We start from the raw sequence: 23447 nt of genomic DNA, 5'->3' as shown, positions 1-23447 counted from the left end.
GAGTTTGTTTAACACCTTTATTATGTCTTAAAGAAATCTAACTGATTAACTCTCTCCTATAACTTTTTTTTTTTTTGGCTGCGTTGGGTCTTTGTTGTTGCACGCGGGCTTTTTCTAGCTGTGGCGAGCGGGGGCTACTCTTCGTTGCGGTGCGCGGGCTTCTCATTGCGGTGGCTTCTCCTGTTGCGGAGCACAGGCTCTAGATGTGTGGGCTTCAGTAGTTGTGGCTCGTGGGCTCTAGGCGTGCAGGCTCAGTAGTTGCGGCGCACGGGCTTAGCTGCTCTGCGGCATGTGGGATCTTCCTGGACCAGGGATCAAACCTGTGTCCCCTGCATTGGCAGGAGGATTCTTAACCACTGCGCCACCAGGGAAGTCCCTCTCTCCTATAATTTTAACTGTAATTTCAACCTTCAAATTTGTGTACTTCACATACACGTCCTCTCTAAAGTCACCATAAAGGTCTATACGTAATAAATGTTATCAAAATTTTAAGAAACATCATCCACATCTTAAATAACAGCAACATTTCAAAGTCAACCTAAAAATGAAATACTGCTCTGAACAGAAGGGATCTGTTTTCCACAACAAATTAAAAGGAGGAGGTTCAAATCAAACCTTAAAGCATACTCTTAGCCATCAACTGAACTGCTGGAAAGATACATGCCAGCAAGAACACAGTATTGCCTTAACCGTAGGAATGGCTTCACACATTCCTTATTCACACTACGATCCAAATGCATACAATTAAAGCCACCACATCAGCCGTCCATATTAATCACTCACCAATTTAATTAAAGTAAACCAGCTTGTCAGAAAGCTTGCCTCTTCTCTATTTCTTAACATTATTGACTTTTAATAGTTCACTGAATTAGTAATTACTTGTTTATGGCATTATCAAATGTCTTGGACACAAAAGTCCAGCGTGTGGCAGGGTCAGTTACAGACATGTCCTGATGGCAAATGAAAGGAGAGATTTAACCCATCAAAGTGGTCATCTAAAGAACAGAACCTATTATGCCTTTCTCCAGACGCTCCTGGTTAAATTCAAAGTGACAGGACAAACCAGATCAAAACTAAAGAGAGCTAGAAGCAACATACAAAATCCTAATGAACCCTCAGAAATCCAGGTATCAATCTGTCAGTATCTAAGCTCAATTAGTCGTTTCAGAACAAAATACCTCACGAGGTGACAAGAAACTAGTTTGAGGTCTTGGCTATGAAAAGAATAAAACCAGTCACTTTACTACACAGCATATTACTAAGTGCAGTCATATCTCAACATGGAGATCTTGGGAGGATTAAATAAAGACGTGAGTCAAGTACCTGTCTACTCAGTCCAGGAGCTGGCACATAACTAGTGTTCAGTAAACATTAGTCCTTCCTCGATTCTTTAAGAACTCAGGCCTATCAAGTCAAAAATCAATGGATGGTTTAAAAAAAAGCAAATCAAAACAAACAAAAACTTTAAATGGAGATACAGACAACACATCTTAAAAGCACTTAATGTTAAAAAAGTAGCAAACGGGATCGTGAAAATGAAAAATAGATACTGAACACATTTCTGAATGGCTCATCCTTCATGGTCATTTGCAACCTTCATCTTTTGTGAAATCATCTTCAGGGATGAGCTCTGACAAGAGCTAAGCCAGATGCAAACTGATTCCATCAGCGGGTGAGATTCGGCAATGTTTGCAGCCAGTGAACAGTTTCCCTCCTGAAACGGTCACCACTGGGCACACTTCGGGCTTTCAGAAACTCCAGTTTCCAAACAAACCAGTAACACAACTAGAAGGCTAATTTTTTCATTAGAATTGTTAAGAAACCAGGAGTTTAATAAATCATTTGCCTTCAAAAGGAAAAAAATTACTTTCTAACACACATAATATTTCTTCTGGTTCTAAGAAAATGAAGCTTAGTTTTTTACGAACTGAAAACTGTAATACTATAGTGAAGTCTTTTTATGGCTCACGAATGAAATATTTAAGAAATAAAGGTATGTGAAGAACAGGACTTGGCCTAAGCAGTCTTGAGGTCAAGTACTAGTGTTGCCATTTATTATATGACTTGCAGGAAGTTACTTAACGTCTCAGGGACTCAGGTTCTTGTGTGGTTCTTTTCAGCTCAAAAACGGGATGATTACTTACAATATCTGATACTCCTCAGGGTCCCCCCCCCTCTATGTATATGCTTATACACACATACACATATACATGTACCTTTATTAAATAATGCAGACATATTTTGTAAGTTGTAGTAACTTAAGGCCCATTGTGAAACAAAGAGAGTGTGTATGTGTTGGGTGTTCTGACCCTGAACACCATTCTCAACGGTGAGGGCATTTACAAAGCCTTGTGACACCTGAATTAACCAAGTAAGCCTTTAAACCCTTACAATGAAACATTAAAATTCAATGTGGCTATAATCTCTTCCTTACAAAACATGGACCCAGAGAGTCTGGCTTCAAGTATGGTTTATCTTTTTAAAAAAAGGCAGATGTATTATATTCACCACCCAGCTCTTCCCTATGACCACATAAAAAAACACAAATGAAAACTCACAGGCCCATTGTAATACATTGTACCACTTCTGAATGCAACACTTAGCTCAGGCTTACTACCCTGACAAATAAAGGAAAGCACTTTATGAAGCCAATTTAATTGGTAGGTGACAGAAAACATACAGCCATTTTCTTTAGCCTTATCATTGAACTGGCTTCAGCTCCAATCTCTGGCAAATCCCACTCAACAGAAGAAATTAACCAGGTCAGCAGAACAGGTGCTACGTTGTGTCTGTCAAGGGCCCGGCATCACCACAATTACTTGCACACAATGAAGCAGTAATCTTTACAGATCATCTCTCCCAAGAAGCATATTGGGGAGGGGGAGAAAAACTGAAGGGAGGAAGGCAGGGTGGGGGCAGGGGGGATGGTAGTGGGAAGAAGAGGAACAGGAGGCAAAGAGAAAAGGCAAGAAAAGAAAATGAATGTGCAGCTGCCTTGCGGCTCAGCAGATGTCGGGATGTGATGTACGAGGCTAGGATAAGCTGTCATAGCCTGCTGCCAAAGAGTGGTAAGTGATTAAAGCCTGCACACTTCTAAGCACCATATTTAGAATCTGCAGGGTTTCGAGACTTGCACCCATTCCTTGCTGTGCTGCCAGATGTTGGCAACTGGTCCAGTTCCTACTGATTGTGCATGGATGGCAGCAGTTGGTACGGCAGCAAAGCAATCTGGAATGCTTCCGGAGATGCTGTACATTAACAAGTGTCACCCATCATTCACCTTTACAGAAGGCTGAAACAACTCCAATTTGCTGCCACTTCCCTCTTGGGAAACAGCCAAGATAAAGTTGCACCTGGCAGCCCCATTTGTTTCACTCAGGTGTTTCAGCTGCCTTGCTGACCTCTATTAGTTTAAGTTTTAATTTAGATTAACCCCAGCACCCCAATTAACCAGCAAGGGGAAAAGCTAAGATGTGACTAGTCATAACTGAAATCAGAATTGATCAAAGTTAAAATTATTAATTGGGATGAAGGGCCAATCAAGTAATGCTATTTCTTTTTCAGCAGACCTCCAGGCCAAAAAAAAATCTATATATATATATATATATATGAATATATATATCTTTCAGACTAAGGATTGCCAGTGGAAGCAACGTCTCCCCCAGTAATTTCAGTTTATTTTATTAAGCCTATTTAATTTATGATGCACTTTCCATTGAACAATGTACACTTCAATTAATGAAGACTGGAATATTTTTGACTGTCTCCCATGATCTCACACAATTATACAGCATTAATATCCCATATCAGGTACTTCCTTGGACACTCTAGAACAAAACAGAATCCCCTACTCTTCTGACAAATGGATATAATAAGAGAAGAAAAGGAAAAAGGAATCAGGACCTCTGACTAGGAACACCTGGGGCCACATCAATCCTCTTTCCTATACCCTCTCATCATTACTTTTGAGACTTACAGCAATAATTTTATTGAACATCACAGAGTGAACAGCAAGATTAATTAAAAGTCTCTCTTTTTTTTTTTTAGGGCAAAATCAGAGGCATCCCCAATGTAGAATCACTTGTCCTACTTGCTTCACAGTGTAATTTTCCTAAGTTCCTTCTTTCATATTCCATATACTACATAGTACTGTCGTCATAGCTAAACCTCCAACAAGCATCTGCAAATTCTTCGGCAAAAGTTAACACTAAAAATTCAGCAGAGGAAAATAAAAATTCATCTTGATAAAATAATGGCTCAATCAAAACTGGTTTATCACTGCTGAACAGCATCCTCAACTCTCCAGAGCTAGAGAGGGTGCATCCTAAAGCACATTTCATTAAGAAGCATGACTTATCAAGATACCCAGGATTACAGGAAATTATTTTAGTTCTTTAGAACAACCTGGATGTTTAGTCTACCTTAACGGTCCCACTGTCATCAAAAAGAGCGGCACAGGGCTTCCCTGGTGGCACAGTGGGTGAGAATCTGCCTGCCAATGCAAGGGACACGGGTTCGAGCCCTGGGCCAGGAAGATCCCACATGCCACGGAGCAACTAAGCCCGTGCACCACAACTACTGAGCCTGCGCTCTAGAGCCTACGAGCCACAGCGACTGAGCCCACATGCCACAACTACTGAAGCCCGCGTGCCTAGAGCCCGTGCTCCGCAACAAGAGAAGCCACCGCAATGAGAAGCCCGCGCACCGCAACGAAGAGCAGCCCCCGCTCCCCGCAGCTAGAGAAAGCCAGCACGCAGCAGCGAAGACTCAACACAGCCAAAAATAAATAAATAAATAAATAAAATTAAAAAAAAAAAAAAAAAAGAGCAGCACAACAGCAGATCACAGCGTCAGGGAAAGAACAGGGGAAATGTTTGTGAAGAGATATTGAGAACAGGACTAGATTTCAACCTCTAGCAATTCCTTCTGTCTTCAAAGCACTACACTTATTATAATCAACAGTAGCAGACAATCTCAATAAATATAAATACTTAACTGATGTGAACATGCACACATACACAAAAGTTTTAAGAGAATAGACTTAGTAGGTTAATAGAACCAGAAGTGTAATTCAAGAATTCTGGGATCCCGGCCCTTCAGCTCCATATCCTTATCTAATAGTAATAGGACAAGAAACCAAACAAAAAAAATCCTCCATTAACATCATCAAAAGCTGCTGAGAGAGAATAAACCACCTGATGCAAAGAAGTTGAAACTGTTTTACAAGTAATTCACACTCTGCAACAACTAACAACGTAGCTGTAGCTATTTTCATTACAAAAGGAAAAATATAAAAGTAAAGCAATAAATCCAGAACTACACAGTAAGTCGATTCTGAACACAAGAGTTCTAACTCCCTATCTGACTCTATCCTTCCAAAGTAAGCTACCTTTTAGTCAGAGAATTCTATCAGCTGTTTTAAAATGCTAAAGCCTGATTTATAACAAAAGAAAAGAGTGTAAAAATCATACCTGGTGATAAAAGTCATCATCATCAAAGATTTCTTCATCCAGGTCCTTCAGGTGGGCACTGGCAGGGGCTTGAGGAAGGATCTCCTATATCAATGAGAAGGAAAGAGTGAATCCCAATGAGGTTACCAAAGTAATGCAGCTACTATAAATAATGTGTATAACAGTCAAAGCACTATTTTCCTTAAGATATAAAGAGCTCTTCAAATTAAAGAACAAGGACTTCCCTAGTGGTGCAGTGGTTAAGAATCCACCTGCCAATGCAGGGGACATGGGTTCAAGCCCTGGTCTGGGAAGATCCCACATGCCACAGAGCAACTAAGCCTGTGCACCACAACTACTGAGCCTGCGCTCTAGAGCCCGCGAACCACAACTACTGAGCCTGCGCTCTAGAGCCTGCGAACCACAACTACTGAGCCCTCATGTCACAACTACTGAAGCCCACGTGCCTAGAGCCTGTGCTCTGCAACAAGAGAAGCCACCGCAATGAGAAGCCCGCGCACAGCAACGAAGACCCAATGCAACCAAAAATAAATTAATTTAAAAAAATTGAAGAACAAAAACAATGCAACTGAAAAATGGGCAAAACATTAATAGGCACTTGACAGAAAAAAAACACAAGCAGTCAATAGTTATACAAAAATATGTTTAATCTAATTCTAATTAAATACATGCAAATTAAAATGAGAAGACATCATTTTTCACCTCTAAAACTGGCAATCTTCAGTAGGAAAACACAGCTGGTGGGACTGGAAATTAATGCAGCCTTTTTGAGGCAATTTTACAACATCTATCAGGTTTTAAAATGTATATTCTCTTTGATTTAACATTTCCACTTCTAGAAGTCTATCCATCTGTTCACACAAATACCAAAATAAAAATGCTCAGGAATGTTTCCTATAGCACTGTTTCTAAAACTAGAGACAACATAAATATCCACTGTTCAAATAAATTATAGTACACATCCATACAATGGAATACTCTAGCCATTAGGAAAAATGAGGTAGATCTACATGTAATGACATGGAAAAGTATCTAGAATAATTTAGAAAGTTGTAAGATTTTACATATAGTTTATAACATTTTATATATTTATACACACACACATATATATATCCAACCCATTTAGTTAAAAAAGACAACCATATTTTTGTAAGTGCGTACGTCTTATATGCGTGTGTGTGTGTGTGTGTATATATATATACATATTTATATATATAAATAGAAAATACCTGGAAGTGTGTTACAACTATGAACATTGGTTAAACCTGAGGAGTGGACTTTTTAGACTAGGGGGAATTTTACTTTTCATTTTAAATTCTTCTGAACTTAAAAAATATATTAAGTATATATTTCTACTATAAATAAAAGTTTCCTTTAGACAGAAGAATCTGCCTATTCCAATCCTGGATCCTCTTCTGGAGCGTCTAAACATCCAAAGGAAAGCCTAAAGTACATGCTCGCTTCGATACTGGCATTTCTAAAGAAAAAGCTTTAAAACAGAATTTTAAAAATTGGATTGGGGCTTCCCTGGTGGCGCAGTGGTTGAGAATCTGCCTGCCAATGCAGGGGACACGGGTTCGAGCCCTGGTCTGGGAAGATCCCACATGCCGCGGAGCAACTAGGCCCGTGAGCCACAATTACTGAGCCTGCGCGTCTGGAGCCTGTGCTCCGCAACAAGAGAGGCCGCGACAGTGAGAGGCCCGCGCACCGCGATGAAGAGTGGCCCCCGCTCGCCACAACTAGAGAAAGCCCTCGCACAGAAACGAAGACCCAACACAGCTAAAAATAAATAAATAAATAAATAAATAAATAAAAATTGGATTACTGGGCTCCCCTGGTGGCACAGTGGTTAAGAATCCGCCTGCCAACGCAGGGGACACAAGTTCGAGCCCTGGTCTGGGAAGATCCCACATGCCGCGGAGCAACTAAGCCCGTGAGCCACAACTAGTGAGCCTGCACTCTAGAGCCCATGAGCCACAACTACTGAAGCCCACATTCCTAGAGCCTGTGCTCTGCAACAAGAGAAGCCACCGCAATGAGAAGCCCATGCACTGCAACGAAGAGTAGCCCCCGATCGTCGCAACTAGAGAAAGCCTGTGCACAGCAACAAAGACCCAATGCAGCCAAAAATAAACAAATAAAATAAATAAATTTATTAAAAAAAAATAAATTGGATTACAAATGCTTCCATGACCAGACTCAGATCAAACTCAAAATTAAGAGAAGGCTACACACAATAACAGCTTCATTTTTTAAAAACTTTCCCCTCCCACATATTCTCAGTTTCTCAACAATCTAGGAAAGTAGTGTTTTTTTCCCTTTCTTTCACTGACTTCTTATACCCAGAGGAATACCTACAAGGAGATGATAAGATTTTTCAGTTAATTAGCCTCCTAGAAACTGCTCCCATAATCACCATGCATCGCAGTTCTTACCGGCTGTCCTGGCAAACTCTCTGGGACAGGCTGGGCTGCCGGCTCAGGTTTGCCAAGAACTCGGTAGATAGAGCGCTTGGTCTGTGTCCTTCGAAGTAATCTTTCTTTGTCCATCAGAATATGATCAATCTGAGTCAAGATTGAACGTTCAAAGGCACCAAAACCCTGCAACAACATTAACCAGTGTCAGATAACGTGGAAAGTCTCTGCTAAAGGCAGCTACGTTGGTTTCCCTATCTTTCTGTGTCAGCAGAGAAACAGACAATCCTCCTTCCAGGAGGGACTTTCTGTTAAAGACTGAGTTTCTGAATGGCTCTAATTGTTCTCAGAAAAAAAAAAAAAAATTAGTCCCTAAGCAGGTCATATTAGTTTCCTATACCCAGAGATTAACTTCGGCTCCTTTAATAATAATTGTTTTAAAGTCCATTTCTTTAAAGTACTTTGTATTTCCAACACTTACAAGACCACAACTTCTAGAATAAAATACTTTTTCTAATAAAGTTGAAATCCCATGCCTGAATGGCATAAACCCCAATGGATTAGGGTTAGGGTTAGCGTTAGGGTTCAGTAAATTTTTCTACAGAAATGACTGATTACTATGACACTGAGGCATCATCCACATAAGGGAGCTGTACTTCCAATCTCTCACAGCTGCTTCAGGTTGCCATGATCTGCCTTACACACACGAGTGCACACACTTGCCTTCCCCAGTTTTCCAGAAGCCAGCTTGGTCTTATCATGCCACTTCTGGAGCGTGCGGTTCCTGTAGACGGTGAAGTCGGCGAAGCGCTTCGCTATGAAGCTGGGGTAGTCCTCAGTCTCCAGCTTCCTCTTTGCTGGGGCCCTCCTCTGCTGCTGCTGCTTCTTCTCTGCTACGAGCTCTTCATCTTCACTGGAAATCTCCTCCTCACTGGAAAACCAGTAAGAACACTGAGTCCAATGTAAATAAACGTTACCTAAATAAAAACTTCGGCGTGGGACTTCCCTGGTGGCGTAGTGGTTAAGAATCTGCCTGCCAATGCAGGGGACACGGGTTCGAGCCCTGGTCCGGGAAGATCCCACATCCCACAGAGCAACTAAGCCAGTGTGCCACAACTACTGAGCCTGCACTCTGGAGCCCGCGAGCCACAACTACTGAGCCCTTGTGTCACAACTACTGAAACCCGCACACCTAGAGCCCATGCTCTGCAACAAGAAGAAGCCACCGCAATGAGAAGCCCATGCAACTGCAACTAGAGAAAGCCCACACGCAACGAAGGCCCAATGCAGCCAAAAGTAAAATTAATTAATTAATTAATTAAAAAAAACAAAACCTAGGCCCACATGCAGTCAAGAGTATTTGTGCCTTCCCTATGCTGTCTGCATCTTAAATAGCACGGGAGATGTGAGGACAGCTTTTTTGTAGTTGCTGGAAGAAAACGTTCGTGAGGTCAAACAAAAACTCATGTAACTTTCCAAATAAATATAAAAATAGATGGTTTCAAAATATTTTTTAAAAAGCAAGCCAACTATAAAAATAAATGAGGTTGTTAAAAACATTATTAGAAATGCACATGAACCAGGCCTATACCGCTACAGGAGGGTCTTTAAAAATTAAACATATAATCATACTTTTATGACCTCAATCCCCAAATCAATAAGGGAAATATGTCTCCCTGTAACCAACTGCTCAGGAAAGCTGAGTAATATTGGTCAAACCAAATGAAGAGAAGCAGAATGTGAAGAAAACTCAAAGGGGTAGGCCACAGAATCCAAGCTAGACTGTAATACCCTCAACCGTGCAAGGGAACACTAGAGCCTACAGCTACGGAGCCAGCTACACTGCCTGGACCACCGACCCCAGCGCGCAGGAAGTGCTTACTGAATGCGAGCTCCTCTCCTTTGCCATTCCAACTAATTCAGTAGAAAGGTATGGAGCAGAGGGGAAGCCCAACGGAAAACAGCAGGCAGGTGCCCTATGCGGCAGGCTCAAAGGGGGGAGGTGGAGGAGAACCTTCATCAACTGTGATAATTTCAGGAAGGGAAAAAATGGTTCTTTCTGCTATTTCCTGAAATTTTTCCACCCTTCGCAATAACTGCTTCTTCCTTCACTGAAAAGTCGACAGTTGTGACCGGCAATTTCATGTATGGGCAACAAAGTGCTTCATAAACATTAATTAAGCGTTCATGTTAAAAATGTGCTTTCACCTATAATCTCACTAGACCTAAAAAGAAGGCAAGATTTTTGCAGAAGCTTACAAAGAAGCTTAGGCACAACTATGCATAAAAATCCAAAACCTAATTCCCAATTTACGTGTCATCCTGGCCACCAATTAAACGTAAGAGGCTCCTTCTATTTTACTAACATTAAGTCCAATATCTGCCTGGAAAGGACCTGACTTTCTTTTTCATAAATAATGGGAAACCATTCAGATGAAAAGAAAATAAGCAATTCCATAGTTCCATTCCCTCCTTACCTTTCTGCTTTGGGCTTTGTTCCATCTACTAGAGATCTAGTGTCTGGATACTGGAAAAGCAACTCTTCCTGAAGATCTACCAATGATCTCAACAATGCTTTAAGTGCCTTGTGACCTGGGAAATAAAGCAGAGAGAAGGAACAGTTAATTATCTACAGTTCTCCGAAGTAGGTGATGCTTATGACACTGGACTCCTGAGCAGTACTGGCTGAGGGGGTGGGCACAGGGTACGCCGGGACTGAGAACTCTCTGAAATACAGAATTCCTGAAAGGAAATAATAACAGCACCTACCTCATAGGGTCGTTGTGAGGAACAAGCAAGGTAACAATGTGTAAGGTACTTAGAAGAGCGTCTGCAGTAAACTGTGAGCTCTTAAATTTAGTAAGTTTGACAAACTCCTTCCTTGCCTGTCATCATAACCAATCATTTTTTTCCTTTGGTGCTTCTTTCTCAGATATTTTTCTACAGGTTACCCATTGACCTCTTGGATTATCCCTTTACTGATCAACTCCTTAAGCAATTCCTTCTCTTCTAAAGAGCACAGCTTAGTCCTGGGGTCCCTACACCACCACCACCCTCCCCCAGGAGATATCCTTTGCCTCTGGTGTGAGCTACCACCTCATTCATTCAATCTCCCAACACATACCCTTAAGGAAGGTTCCAGTTCACGAATAGAAACCCAAGTTAATGACTTACTGTTTGCAGTACAGTCATCCCTCGGTATCCGCAGGGGATTGGTTCTAGGAGCTCTCCCCCAGGATAACGAAACCCATGGATGCTCAAGTTCCCTATATGAAAGGGCCTAGTATTTGCATGTAACCTACACGCATCCTCCCACATACTTTAAATCATCTCTAGATTACTTACAACTAGTACAATGTAAACGCTATAAAAATCATTGTGAATACTATGTAAATAGTTGCTAGAGTGCTGCAAATTCAAGTTTTGCTTTTTGGAACCTTCTGACATTTTTTCTTTCCAAGTATTTTTGATCCAAAATTGGTTGAATCTGTGGATGCGGAACCCAAGGATATGGAGGTTCCACTGTACTGAACTGTGTATTAAAAATTTGCACACCAAGAATATGTTCTCACCTCATTCTCCTCACAACCAAAAGGAGGCACGTGTAATAAAACTGGTCAGGATTAAGTTTAAAGTCTATGACCAAGAACTTTCAGAATAAAATATGGCCCTCTGAGAACCAAACTCTTACCTTCTTTATCAGCAAAATCCTACTAAAGGGGCTAAATAGACATTGATAACTACTAGTTAAGTTTTGACAGCACTCAGACATCTCTCTTTATAATCAAACTTTCACATTTCCAGCAACTGCCAAGAAAATCTTCACATGGATGCTCCATCACTCCCTCAAACACACCACGTCAGAAACAAGACTTCTTCTTCCAACCTAATACTTCTCCTTTGTCTGATTCTCTCACCTCTGTTTAATGTGTTTTCACAGGAGATCACTGACATTTTGGTGCCCTTATTCGATATATTCAGTCAGTTGCTAAATCCTGTGGTTTCCATACTTCCTGTCACTAACAGTTGTCCATCTGTCTCTGGCTATGCTTCGATCACTCCTTCCCGCTTTCCTTTAGTAACTGTAATCTTCTCACAAGCATCCTCACTCTCATTTAGCAATCCCTACATTCATTTTTATTTTATATTCCAGACTAACTTCAGCCCACACGAACTTCAGTTTAAGTGATTTTTACGAATTTGATTCTATCTCTTCTGCTTCTACCTTGCCCAGCATGAGTAGCTTTCTCACTATTTTACATCTCAACCTATTTCATCAATGGGACACCAACACATGACTCAGACAAGTTCTCCAAACAGATCACGCTGCAGCATTCCATTTCAACATTTGGCTAGGAGCTTACCTGAGAAAGCCTCCTCAGACTGGTCAGAAGGAACTCAATGACCCAACAGCTACTTTGCATTCCTCCAATAATCTCCATATAAGACTATATAGGGACTTCCCTGGTGGTCCAGTGATTAAGAATCCGCCTTCCAATGCAGTGGACTTGGGTTCAATCCCTGGTCAGGGAACTAAGATCCCACATGCCTCGGGGCAAGTAAGCCTCCACGCCGCAACTACCAAGCCCGCACACCCTGGAGCCCATGCGCCACAACTAGAGAGAAGCCTGAGCGCTGTAACTAGAGAAGTCCGTGAGCCACAATGAAAGATCCTGCATGCCGCAACCAAGATCCCGCATGCCACAACTAAGACCCGTCGCAGGGACTTCCCTGGTGGCGCAGCAGTTAAGAATCTGCCTGCCAATGCAGGGGACACGGGTTCAATCCCTGGTCTGGGAAGATCCCACATGCCGTGGAGCAACTAAGCCCATGCACCATAACTACTGAGCCTGCACTCTAGAGACTGCAAGCCACAACTACTGAGCCCGCATGCCACAACTACTGAAGCCTACGCACCTAGAGCCCGTGCTCCGCAACAAGAGAAGCCACCGCAATGAGAAGCCCGCACGCAGCAACGAAGACCCAACAGAGCCAAAAAAAAAAAAAAAAAAAAGACCCGATGCAGCCAAAAAAAATAATTAATAAAAATAATAAAATAAAATATTGTTCTTGTATCCAAAAAAAAAGACTATATAAATACAACTTGCTTGTTTAATGTAACAGAAGACCCTTGATCACACCTTTTCTGAATTCCACTTTCTAATCCTTTTATAATCAGTACATATCCACACCACTTGGGGGGACCCGCAATACCTAAATATTACCTGAAAAAAATCCAAAATGCCTTGTGTTCTAAACCCAGGTTCTCAACCTGTTACTCTGAATCTTAACAAAACAAACAAACAAAAAAACCTTTCCACCAAATATAAAAATAAAAAGTTACTCTCATGAAGAAGAAAAAAGTAACACAGAATTAATCTTCGGACAGTTTTGGGGAAATGGATTAGGTACAAACAAGATGAGAAGTAGGCAAGAAGAATAAAGATATAATAATTTTAAAGACAAGAATTACTTTAAATGTGCTAAGTGTGTAACTAGGATAATGCAAAATTAAAGTAATGAGGAAAGCAGAGAATACAAATAACTATAAATATTAGGTTACCACAAATGATCATCTATGAAAAGAGCTGAAAATTATAAACAGAGATTCCATATAGCTAAGGTTCTGAAAGTTATGTTACAGCCAGAACCTTAAGAAAATAGAAGAGACACTAATACTTGGAAGGAAGCCCATGAAAATGCAGAAATCTCCTCTCATCCAAATTCTGTGCAAATATGAACCATTGTTTTTACCTCCTTTTCCAGAAAGAGCTACATCTTAAGAGAGCCCATGTTCTCCAAAGTGAAACTACAAATCAATTTTGCATTTGCAAAGTAGTCTTCAAAATTCCCAAGACTAAACCTTGAAAATATTAGGCTATGTGAAATAAGTCAGTTGCAAAAGGACAGATATTGTGTGATTACACTTATATGAAGTATCTAAAAAAATGGTCAAACAGAAAATAGAAGGGTGGTTACCAAGGGCTGGGGAGAGGTGGGAGTGGGGACTTATTGTTTAATGGACACAGAGTTTCAATTTGGGATGATGAAAAAGGTTTTGAAATGGACAGTGGTAATGGTTGGTTGCATAACAATGCAAATGTACCTGCTACTGAACTGTACACTTTAAAATGATTAAAAATGGTAAATTTTATGTCATATCTATTTTACCACACTTTTTAAAAACACCTTAAAAAATCCTAAGACCAAAGTTGTAATAATTCTACCATCCCAGTCTATCTCTCTACAGAAAAAAATCGTCTACCTTCCTTCAACCTGGAGCCTAGTCCAAAAGAACAATGGAATATTATTCAGCCTTAAAAAGGAGAGGAATTCTGACACATGTTACCACATGGATGAACCTTGAGGACATTATGCTAAGTGAAATAAGCCAGTCACAGAAGGACAAATACTGTATCATCCCACTTATATGAGGTACCTAGAGTAGTCCAATTCGTAGAAACAGAAACGGTGCTTGCCAGGGGCTGGGGGGAGAGGGAAATGGAGAGTTGTTGTTTAATGGGTATAGAGTTTTAGTTCTGCAAAATCAAAAAGTTCTGGAGACTGGCTGCACAACAATGTGAATATATTTAGTACTACTGAACTGTACACTTAAAACAGGATGGTAAATTTCATGTTATGTGTCTTTTTACCACAATAAAAAATTATAAGAACAGGAAAATCAAGTGCCTCTCCTTTACTTCCTCTAGGTACCATGTGTCCATGATCTAAAATATGAGATCAAGAACCATGCAGGGAAGAAGCTGCAAAGCAGTTCATCATGTTTATAGCTGCTTGCCCCCAACAAGCAAGTCATAATTTGACTCTCACATGTAACATAACCAAGAATTGTGAAAACATCCAACAAAAAGACTACTACTTTTAAGGGCCACTTTCAAGTAGCTACACAAGTCCTTTTTTTTTTGTTCAAGTCAGTTTTAAAAAATCCATCGCAGATATATTAGACAGCATATCAATCCAACAAGAAAGCAGAGAGCCAATATCAGTAAATCAAAGTGTGCCTTTCTGTTAATACTCTCTCATATGTTCTCATTTTATACACCCCTTCACCCAGTCAGAAAGTAGCCCTAAAGTATTTAAGCTCCATTCAGGGATAGCACCACCATGCATCAAAGTGTCAAGAGACCTACCAGAGATGAAATCTGCAATTCTGTGCTTCTAACCACTTAAAAAAAAAAAAAAAAAAATGTTTATCAAAGTCAAGTCACCAGTGGCCAACACATGGACAACCTCCTGCGAAGAGATTTAGAAGCCAGAGCCCAATTCTCGTTTCTTTGTGGTATTAGGGCCACATTTCCTTCTAGTAAAATTTTATGTAAAACCTGAAGAGACGATGAGCAATCCTCTGCTGGCCGCGGTAGGCCTCCTGGAAGCCACAGCTGACGAGGGTGAGGAAAGACTCTCTCCTAGAGGCTCAAATCCAATAGTGAATTCTTCCCAGCCAAAAACCAAACCAAAACAAGCAACTCTCTTTAGCATTCATATAGGGCTGAATTCTACTTGTTCAACCCTATGAATGAGAAAGGGAATGGAATCAACAGTTTCTAGTTCACCTCTAGTTTTTCTCCCAATTAGCGTCAGAGTTAAAAGTTAAGAAAAGCTGCAGATACTTTCTTCTTGTTCAAAAGAACAAGTCCAAACAGTAATACTGACAGAATTCGGAATTATGATACAGTGGAGCCTTCACGTAATTCTTTGTTGAAGAAGTTAGGGCACCTGGCCACAAAACAAATGGCGACTGTCAAGGACATATATGTTTATTTTGTCTTACATGGTCCATTTCCAGAGGCTTTTCCCTTAAGAGGAGATTAAGAAGGACATGTGCCTCACCTTATTACCAAGATTCAACCCAAGCATCTGGGCACTGGCTTTAGGAATAATTTCCCAAGTAGAGAATAAAAAGAAAGAGTACTTTACTAAGGGTCAGGAGCCCTGTATCCTAACTGACACTATCACTAGTCATTTTCCACTGAGTGGACCAATTTAATCTCTTCAAGTCCCAGTGGTCTCATCTATAAAATGTAGATAAGCCTTTGCCTGCTTATCTTGCAGAATTAAGGTGAAAAATAACAAATGCTTTTATATATTAAGGTATTCTGCAAATTTTTTAATGCTGTAGAAAGAGAAAGTATATTACTATCACAAAATCAGCGTCTTTCACATGGTGAGAATCTCTAGCTCTGCTTGTTCTGCTCTACAGCACTAGGACTGAACTAGTATTCATACATTCCTATATTAAGTATTCATTTACATGCTACCCATATGCAAGCATTCTATATATAAAATGTCACCGATCTAAAAACCATTTTCACTTAACAGCTTTATATTTTTCCCTGATTCATCTAGGCTGCTCGACGTAAACAAAACTGTAGGCAGAGAATAAGTTTGGACATGGGCACACAGTTCATTAATCAGATTATAAACCAATAAGTAAAACTTCTGGCAAGGGGATGGAGGGCAACGGGAAGAGCAAATGTATAAAGTAAAATAAAGCTCACCTTATCAGTTTTTAAATATCCACACAATTATTTTTAAAGTAAATATGCAAACATACAATTATTTATGTGCAAGTAATATAAACTCCCACATTCCTATTACCCCAGATATATACATTGAGGTAGAATATACAGATCGCAACAGCACTTTTTTCTTTTTCCTCATTCCAAAGTAACTCTAGGACTGCAGCTAAACTATAGGTCAAAAGGACACACGATATACTGGCCTGAGAACAATACTTTTCATTCAAATCCATACAAGCCTGCCACTTGCAGTAGTCATCCCCGGCAATTAATCCCCCAAGAAAGACGTTTGATTAAATCTTTTCAAGCAAATCCTTTGCTTTGCTTTTGTTAGTTCACTTCTTGTCAACATCCATTAAAATATGCCTTTAATTCTCCCACAATCTTAAAAAACACCGATTCCACTGTCTTCAACTTTAATCAACTGTATGGCCGGCATTTTTCATTTCATAATAATGTGCTGCTTGGAATTCAAGAGGCAGGCTCAGCATCAATCATCTGGTAAGAATTTTTCCACTGCAATAAATATGCAAATGAGGAGAGCCAGTCAGTCGTATTTCAGGCCCGACTTGCTAGTGTTTTAAAAAAGACACAAATTTATTAATTGCCGGTGGCCAGAGGAATCCTATTACTTTGGGCATTGATTACAAAGCTGTGTGAGTGATTATTGTGCAACTCGCGGGCTACCCAGGCATGAGGAAAAATTATTAAAGCAAGGCAGAGATTATCAACTCGGAATAACAATAAGCCTTAACATTTAGGCCCTAACTTCTTCAACAAAGAATTACGTGAAGGCTGCACTGTATCATAATTCCGAATTCTGTCAGTATTACTGTTTGGGCTTGTTCTATATTCCCCAAGCAGAATGGCGTTACCAGTAAGAAAGAGCACTGCAGGTTACAAATTCCTTAACACCCACTGTGTGGATGAGTCGCTATCATTTCCAGGGTGGGTGCAACTAGAATTTTTATATATCCATGTAGGTATACACATACACAGGTGTGGGCACATATATATCCCCCGATTTAGAGAAACGGATGTGCTCTTAGGAGGACCACGTTTTGACTGGAACAGTAGAAGAAGTTCTGTCCCACTGTGTTGGTTGGTTGTGTGAACCAAAAGTAGGATTTTTTTTTTAATGGTACAAAATCACCACCAGGATAACTTTTCCAAAGCAGAGCGTGGGGACTTATATTCTAAAATCATGACAACTAAGCCAAAAGCAGACTTGGGTTTTGCGACCTCAGGGAGCCCCATGGCGGAAGGCATGCAGTCTGTGCAGGGGGCTATGGAGGAAACGATTTGATGGGCTAATTCTGAATGCAAAGTATTTTTGTGAGAAACATTCAGCCCAAGACACATTAAATCAAGTAAGAAAGAGGACTCGGTGGACAAAACTTATTTTTTCTCGTAAGAGAATGATGTAGGGAATTGGGGAGTAAGTGGAAGTTGAAATAAGGGAGAGATGAAGAGACATAGGATAAAATATGTTGGGTGAGCCCCCTCACAGAAAGAAACCAAAAGGAAAAATCCTTCCCATTTTACATTACTGTCGCACTAAGTAACATGATAGATAGTGTGCATTTGAGTTCTGTGGAGGGACATCCCACTCAAGCTGTAATTTCTGACCAGGTATGAATGTGTAAGCAAGGGAAAAGAAGTGCAGAATATCTTAGGTTTCCCTGAATACTCTCAAATACCTTGATGAAGTGTGTCAATAAACCCTTAAAAAGCCCTACAGGACACAGCAATCTAACTGATCAATGTACTTCCCGAAATCCACTAGCTACCTTCCATTTCACAGTTCCTAGACAACCTCCATTGTTCCAGAGTACTTACCTGAAAAGGGAAATTTATTTTTCCCCTTTAAACAGAAAGGGTAAATGCTCAGAGCACGAGGTACTTAAAATCCAAGTTTATTTACAAGTAATTGCTTAAACTGTCTAATATAGGAGTTACCCTGGGAGAGTGGGGATACTTTCATTTTTATTTGATACACTTTTGAACTGTTTGAATATTTTATAAGCACATATTACTCTTACAATTTAAAATACTATTAAAGTTTAAACTCTGAAGTAAGGGAACTTGTTAAAAATGAAATTAAAACCACAATCCAAGTAACCTTCTGTTTCATATAAAATAGTCTGATCCTTTCATATTAAAAAGCCTTTAAATAAACAGGTAGTGAACTGTCTCGAGCCAAGGGCCCAAATTCTCTATACAGTATGGGTCTAGAAATGGGGGTTCCCATGCAGTTAATCCTTCCTCTCTCAGTATCCTTCACAGCACTGCTACAACACATATTGTACTGTGCACGTTGTAAGCTGCTTGAGACACAGACCTTGTCCTGCCACTCTAGCAGCCAACACATCACTTGGGCCATAAAAAGTACTCTACAAATATTTCAGTTCCAGAGAACTGATGCCCAAGTCACATGACAGAACATCTAACTACACTATCATTTCCAAATCTAAACGCTGACAAGCAAACAAAATGTGGACTCCCTATTTGCTACCTTCCATAACTGTGTATCCTCAACAAACTGACCTTTTGTTAACGGAAGCAAGGTAATCAAACTTAACTTTTTCCTTATTCGAACACGCCAACTATAAGATGTATAGGCTACTCCTAAGAGTCTCAAAACCACTGTTATCAGATTTAAGAACTTACAAACATGAAAATAATTAACAATTTTTTGTTAGGCATGTTACAGTGCATTCTCATGAAAACAGTCATCATCGCCACTTGGATAAACTGAGGCTCAGAAAATAAAAGATTATTTTATTTGCGTTCCTTTTAATATTAGTGAAGGTAAGCACTGCTTATTCATCAACCCAAAAATGAAACACGTTGAGACGTTGCTTTCATGTAAAAACATTTAAATGATGCTTTAAAAGTGGTTTACCTATCTCCACACCTTGCTGTGAGCATCCTGAGGCAGGGACTGAACCGCTCACCTTGGTATACTGGGTGTTGGCAAACGGCAGACTCCACGTTGTTGAATGAAAAACTGAATAAAAATGACATCCTAATATTCTTCCTGGCATGTGCTTTTTGTGTGTGCATTTCAAATCTCCAAAGAACTAACTATAAGTATAGTACCAGTATTTATTTATATAACCCTTTTAAGAAGAGGGAAACAAATACTGTGGCCACAGAGCTATAGCCTAAGAAAAAAACTATTACCACTATTAAGATTAATAGCTAACACTTATCAAGGACCTACTAAGTACCAGACACTAGCCTGAGCACTTTTCATGTATTAACTCATTCAAATCCTCACAACAATCCTTTCAGGTACATACTATTATTATATCACCATTACACAGATGAAGAAAATGAAACACTACTACAAGCTTTAAAAAAAAAAACTGCATGTTATTCATTTTCTAGATCAATGTACCCTTATGGGATGCGTATCAAAACTACCTGGAAAACTAAATGAAATTTTCAATTCCAAAAAAATGACAAAACTGCCCTTCTCAATACCACGACACAATAAAAAAACACTAGTGAGGGGACTTCCCTGGTGGTCCAGTGGTTAAGACTCCACGCTCCCAATGCAGGGGGTCCGGGTTCGATCCCTGGTCAGGGAACTAGATCCTGCATGCCGCAACTAAGACCCAGAGCAGCCAAATAAATAAATTAAAAAAACAAACAAACAAAAAACAGTAGTGAGTTTCTGTTAAAATGCTATATCTAAATTTGGTCCTCACACTTGAAAAAACAAAGTGGAGAAACTAAAGAAAGCCCAAATCATACAGATGGAAGGCAGGTCCGGTAAGACAAAAGAATATTTGCTTAACCTGAAAAAGAAAATGTTAAGAAATGGATTAATAGTCTCCAAAATTCAAATGGCCAAATACATCCAAAAAAAGATGCTTAGCTTTACTTAAAAAAAAAAATTAAAACAATGTGATACTTTTCTGATAGTGCTTGATGCTGGCAAGAATGTGAAGGGGCACTCTCCATACACAACTGATAAGAGTTAATTAGCACAACGGATGCAGAAAGCAATCTGGCAAAATGTATCAAAGTTTTACACACGCATACCTCCTGACCCTACTATTCCACTTCTAGAATTAATTCTAGAGAAATAATCAGATAAGAAAGCAAAGAGGTGGGTACAAAACCATTATTTTTTAGCATTATTTATAATAGGTAAAAACAGCAAACATCTTAAGTGCCCATTTATAGGGTATTTAGCCAGATAACTTTCTGGGCAGCTGTTGAAAAGGGTAAGAATAAACAGAATTTGGTTTGAATACACTAAACCATAAATACTTTGGGGGATAACTGAAGTAATCTGAGTATGGAGTGGACATATTACTTAGGACTGTTAGGAAGTAGTGATTTGGTTAGGGGAGATGACAGGGTTACACAGGAAACAGTCTTACTTTTTAGAGCTATTGATAGAAGTATTTAGAGGCAAAATGACATGATGATGAGTGCTTTAAAATACTTCAGGAAAAAGAAAATGAAAACAAAGATAGCATAGTATTTTTTTAAAGAAAGAACAGTTAAGACATTTATTAACATGGGAAGATGGTTCTAGTTCAACGTATCCTTATGATCGCATTTATGGTTTAAAAAAAGGTTCAATTGACATAAATACCTAGAAGAATATACACCAAACTGCTAGAGAGAGTTCCCTCTGAAGAGCACTATTAATAGAAAGGAAAAAGAGGACTTTCACAACCCATGTTACGTATTTCAGGATTAGGTCAGGGGGAAGGGGATAATTAGTACTGTTTGAAAAAGAATTTTTTTTTACTACAAACTTCACTTTAATAATTTTTTTAAAAAGCTGACTAAGATTAAATAAATATATTCAAGAATACAGAGAGGTCTTCTGAGGTAGATATAACTCTTCCTGTCAACAGAATAATCAAACAAAAAGACAGATTAAAATAAAAGCAGGAGAAATTAGAAGTGGCCATACATTTGATTGAAAAGGAGATCACCCATCCCTAGAACTAATTTAAAATTTTCCCTGTATGACTCACAAAAGAAATACTAAAGACCAATAAATGTAAGGAAAAAAATGTTTACCTTCGTTAAACACTGGGAAATGTAAATTTTTTAAAAATGCAAATTAAAAGAAGCAGAAACCATTTTCCACCTACCAAAGTGACAAAGATGAAACAAAATTATAATATCCAGGGTTGACAAGGATAAGGGAGACTGACATTCATATAAAGAAGATGAGAATGTAAACTGATCCAGCTTTTCTGGAGGGCGAATTGGCCATACAGATCAAATGCCTTAAAATTGTGTATATCCTTAGAACACGTACTAATTCCACATCTAGAAATTTATTTTATGAAACAAAGTAATCACAGATGTGAGTAAAGATTTACTAACAATAATGTTTATTGCATTATTTATAAAAATGAAAAACTGGAAACAATCCAAATGTCCAACAATAAAGAACTAGTTAAACTACCCATATGATGGAAAGTCTCTGCTGCCATTAAAAATAATGCTGTAGAACAATATTTAATGACATGGAAAAATATTCATGATCTCTGTTAAGTAGAAAAAAGCAGACTGCAAAACAGAATATAGAATATGGTTCCATTTTTGTTCTAACTACACACCCACAGGGGGAGAGGAAACCAGAAAATATTTATACCATATACCAAAATATTAAAAATACATAACTCCAGCTGCTGAGATTGAGGAAGATTATTTCCTTACTTTCCCTTGGCCATTTTCTAAATTTTATATAATGAATATGTAGCACATTTATAATAAGAAAAACACATTTTTATCTTTTTCTTTATCACTTAAAAAAAGTCTTGCCTGCCTATAGGGGAGGGACTAGATCATCTGATCCCCCAAGGGCCCTTCTAGCTCTCTTACTGAAAAAGCAGTACGCAGGAATGATCTTTAGAAAAATTGAAGGATACATTTACGACTCACACTCTAAGCCTTCTGTTTTACAACAAACTCATCTCCATATCTCTCCTGCCTTCATTCCTTTAAGCTTTGGCATTTATTCCATTTCTTTATTCCCTCATACTTTCTTTAAAGAGAAGATTTAAAAAAAAAAAAAAAAAAAAACACAGATTAGAGTAGTTCAGACTATGTGTATAGTGATGGCCTAGAGCAGTGGTTCTGAAGCAAAGCAGACGTCATACTGGCCTTGCCTCTAACTGTGTGGCCTTAACCAGGTTACTTAACCTAAGACTTGATGTCCTCTTCTATGACAACATAGTTATCAGCCAGCCCCTATTTCACAGGCTGCCATGAGAACTAAATGAGACATTCGTAGAAACTTAATACAGTGCATGGGGAGTTGTGCCAACTAACAAATGGGAGCTATTTTTATTATTTTTAGAGGATAGTGGCATCCTGCATTGTACTTGCTCAATAAAATACCAAGATAGAAGTAAATTAACCATCCCGATTCTCAAAAGGTCACTTCTGATTTCTTTTCCCTCATGTCCTTCTACCGCATGAGCCTTACTGAGGACACGGGAAATGCTTTCTAATCACTCGAGTTAGCACGTTTGTCTCTGTCCTCTTCCAAAGCCCCACCACTGCTGACATTCACGTAGCATAGATTATGCGCCATCTTAAGGATGAAAGAATCTTTAAGATTATCTGAACAGCCCCTCTACCTATAAAAATTTTCCTTGCATGAAACCGTATGAATAGCTAGTAAAAACTCTTCTCAAAATAGTAGCATTTTGGACTTATCCAGAAGCAAATTTATTCAACTGCCTCAAGAAAAATAGAATCTGGGAGATTTGAGACCAAACACCAAGCGAAACAATCAATATTACATGAGAGCAAATGAAAAATGACCAAAGAACTCAAACGGAAGTCAAGTGTAGTCCAAGCATAACAAACTTTCAAAGCAAGTAATATGGGCAAACTTATTTGGGGACAGGTAATAAATATAATAATTATAATAATCAAGAGAGAATTATGTCTTAAAGGTATCATGACATACTGACTTTCCCTAAGATAATTTATAACTAACATAATAATAGCCTTTGCTTTTTTTCCCCACA

General features: G+C 39.2%; 1 protein-coding gene across 2 annotated transcripts in view; it reads right to left on the bottom strand.

Moving 5' to 3' along the window:
- Positions 1-23447, bottom strand: part of AATF (apoptosis antagonizing transcription factor) — a 103049-nt gene that overhangs the window by 55581 nt on the left and 24021 nt on the right. For both annotated transcript variants that reach the window (XM_059907014.1, XM_059907015.1), the window contains exons 5-8: positions 10363-10477; positions 8609-8816; positions 7907-8071; positions 5472-5555 (exon numbers count right to left, since the gene is read on the bottom strand). In XM_059907014.1, coding sequence (XP_059762997.1) covers positions 5472-5555; positions 7907-8071; positions 8609-8816; positions 10363-10477 — 572 coding nt within the window. The remainder of the gene's footprint in view (positions 1-5471; positions 5556-7906; positions 8072-8608; positions 8817-10362; positions 10478-23447) is intronic.

Source organism: Balaenoptera ricei, chromosome 20, assembly GCF_028023285.1.
Source record: "Balaenoptera ricei isolate mBalRic1 chromosome 20, mBalRic1.hap2, whole genome shotgun sequence".
Lineage (NCBI taxonomy): Eukaryota > Metazoa > Chordata > Mammalia > Artiodactyla > Balaenopteridae > Balaenoptera > Balaenoptera ricei.
The sequence above is the reverse complement of the archived record's forward strand: the minus strand, read 5'-3'. Positions and strand labels throughout refer to the sequence as shown.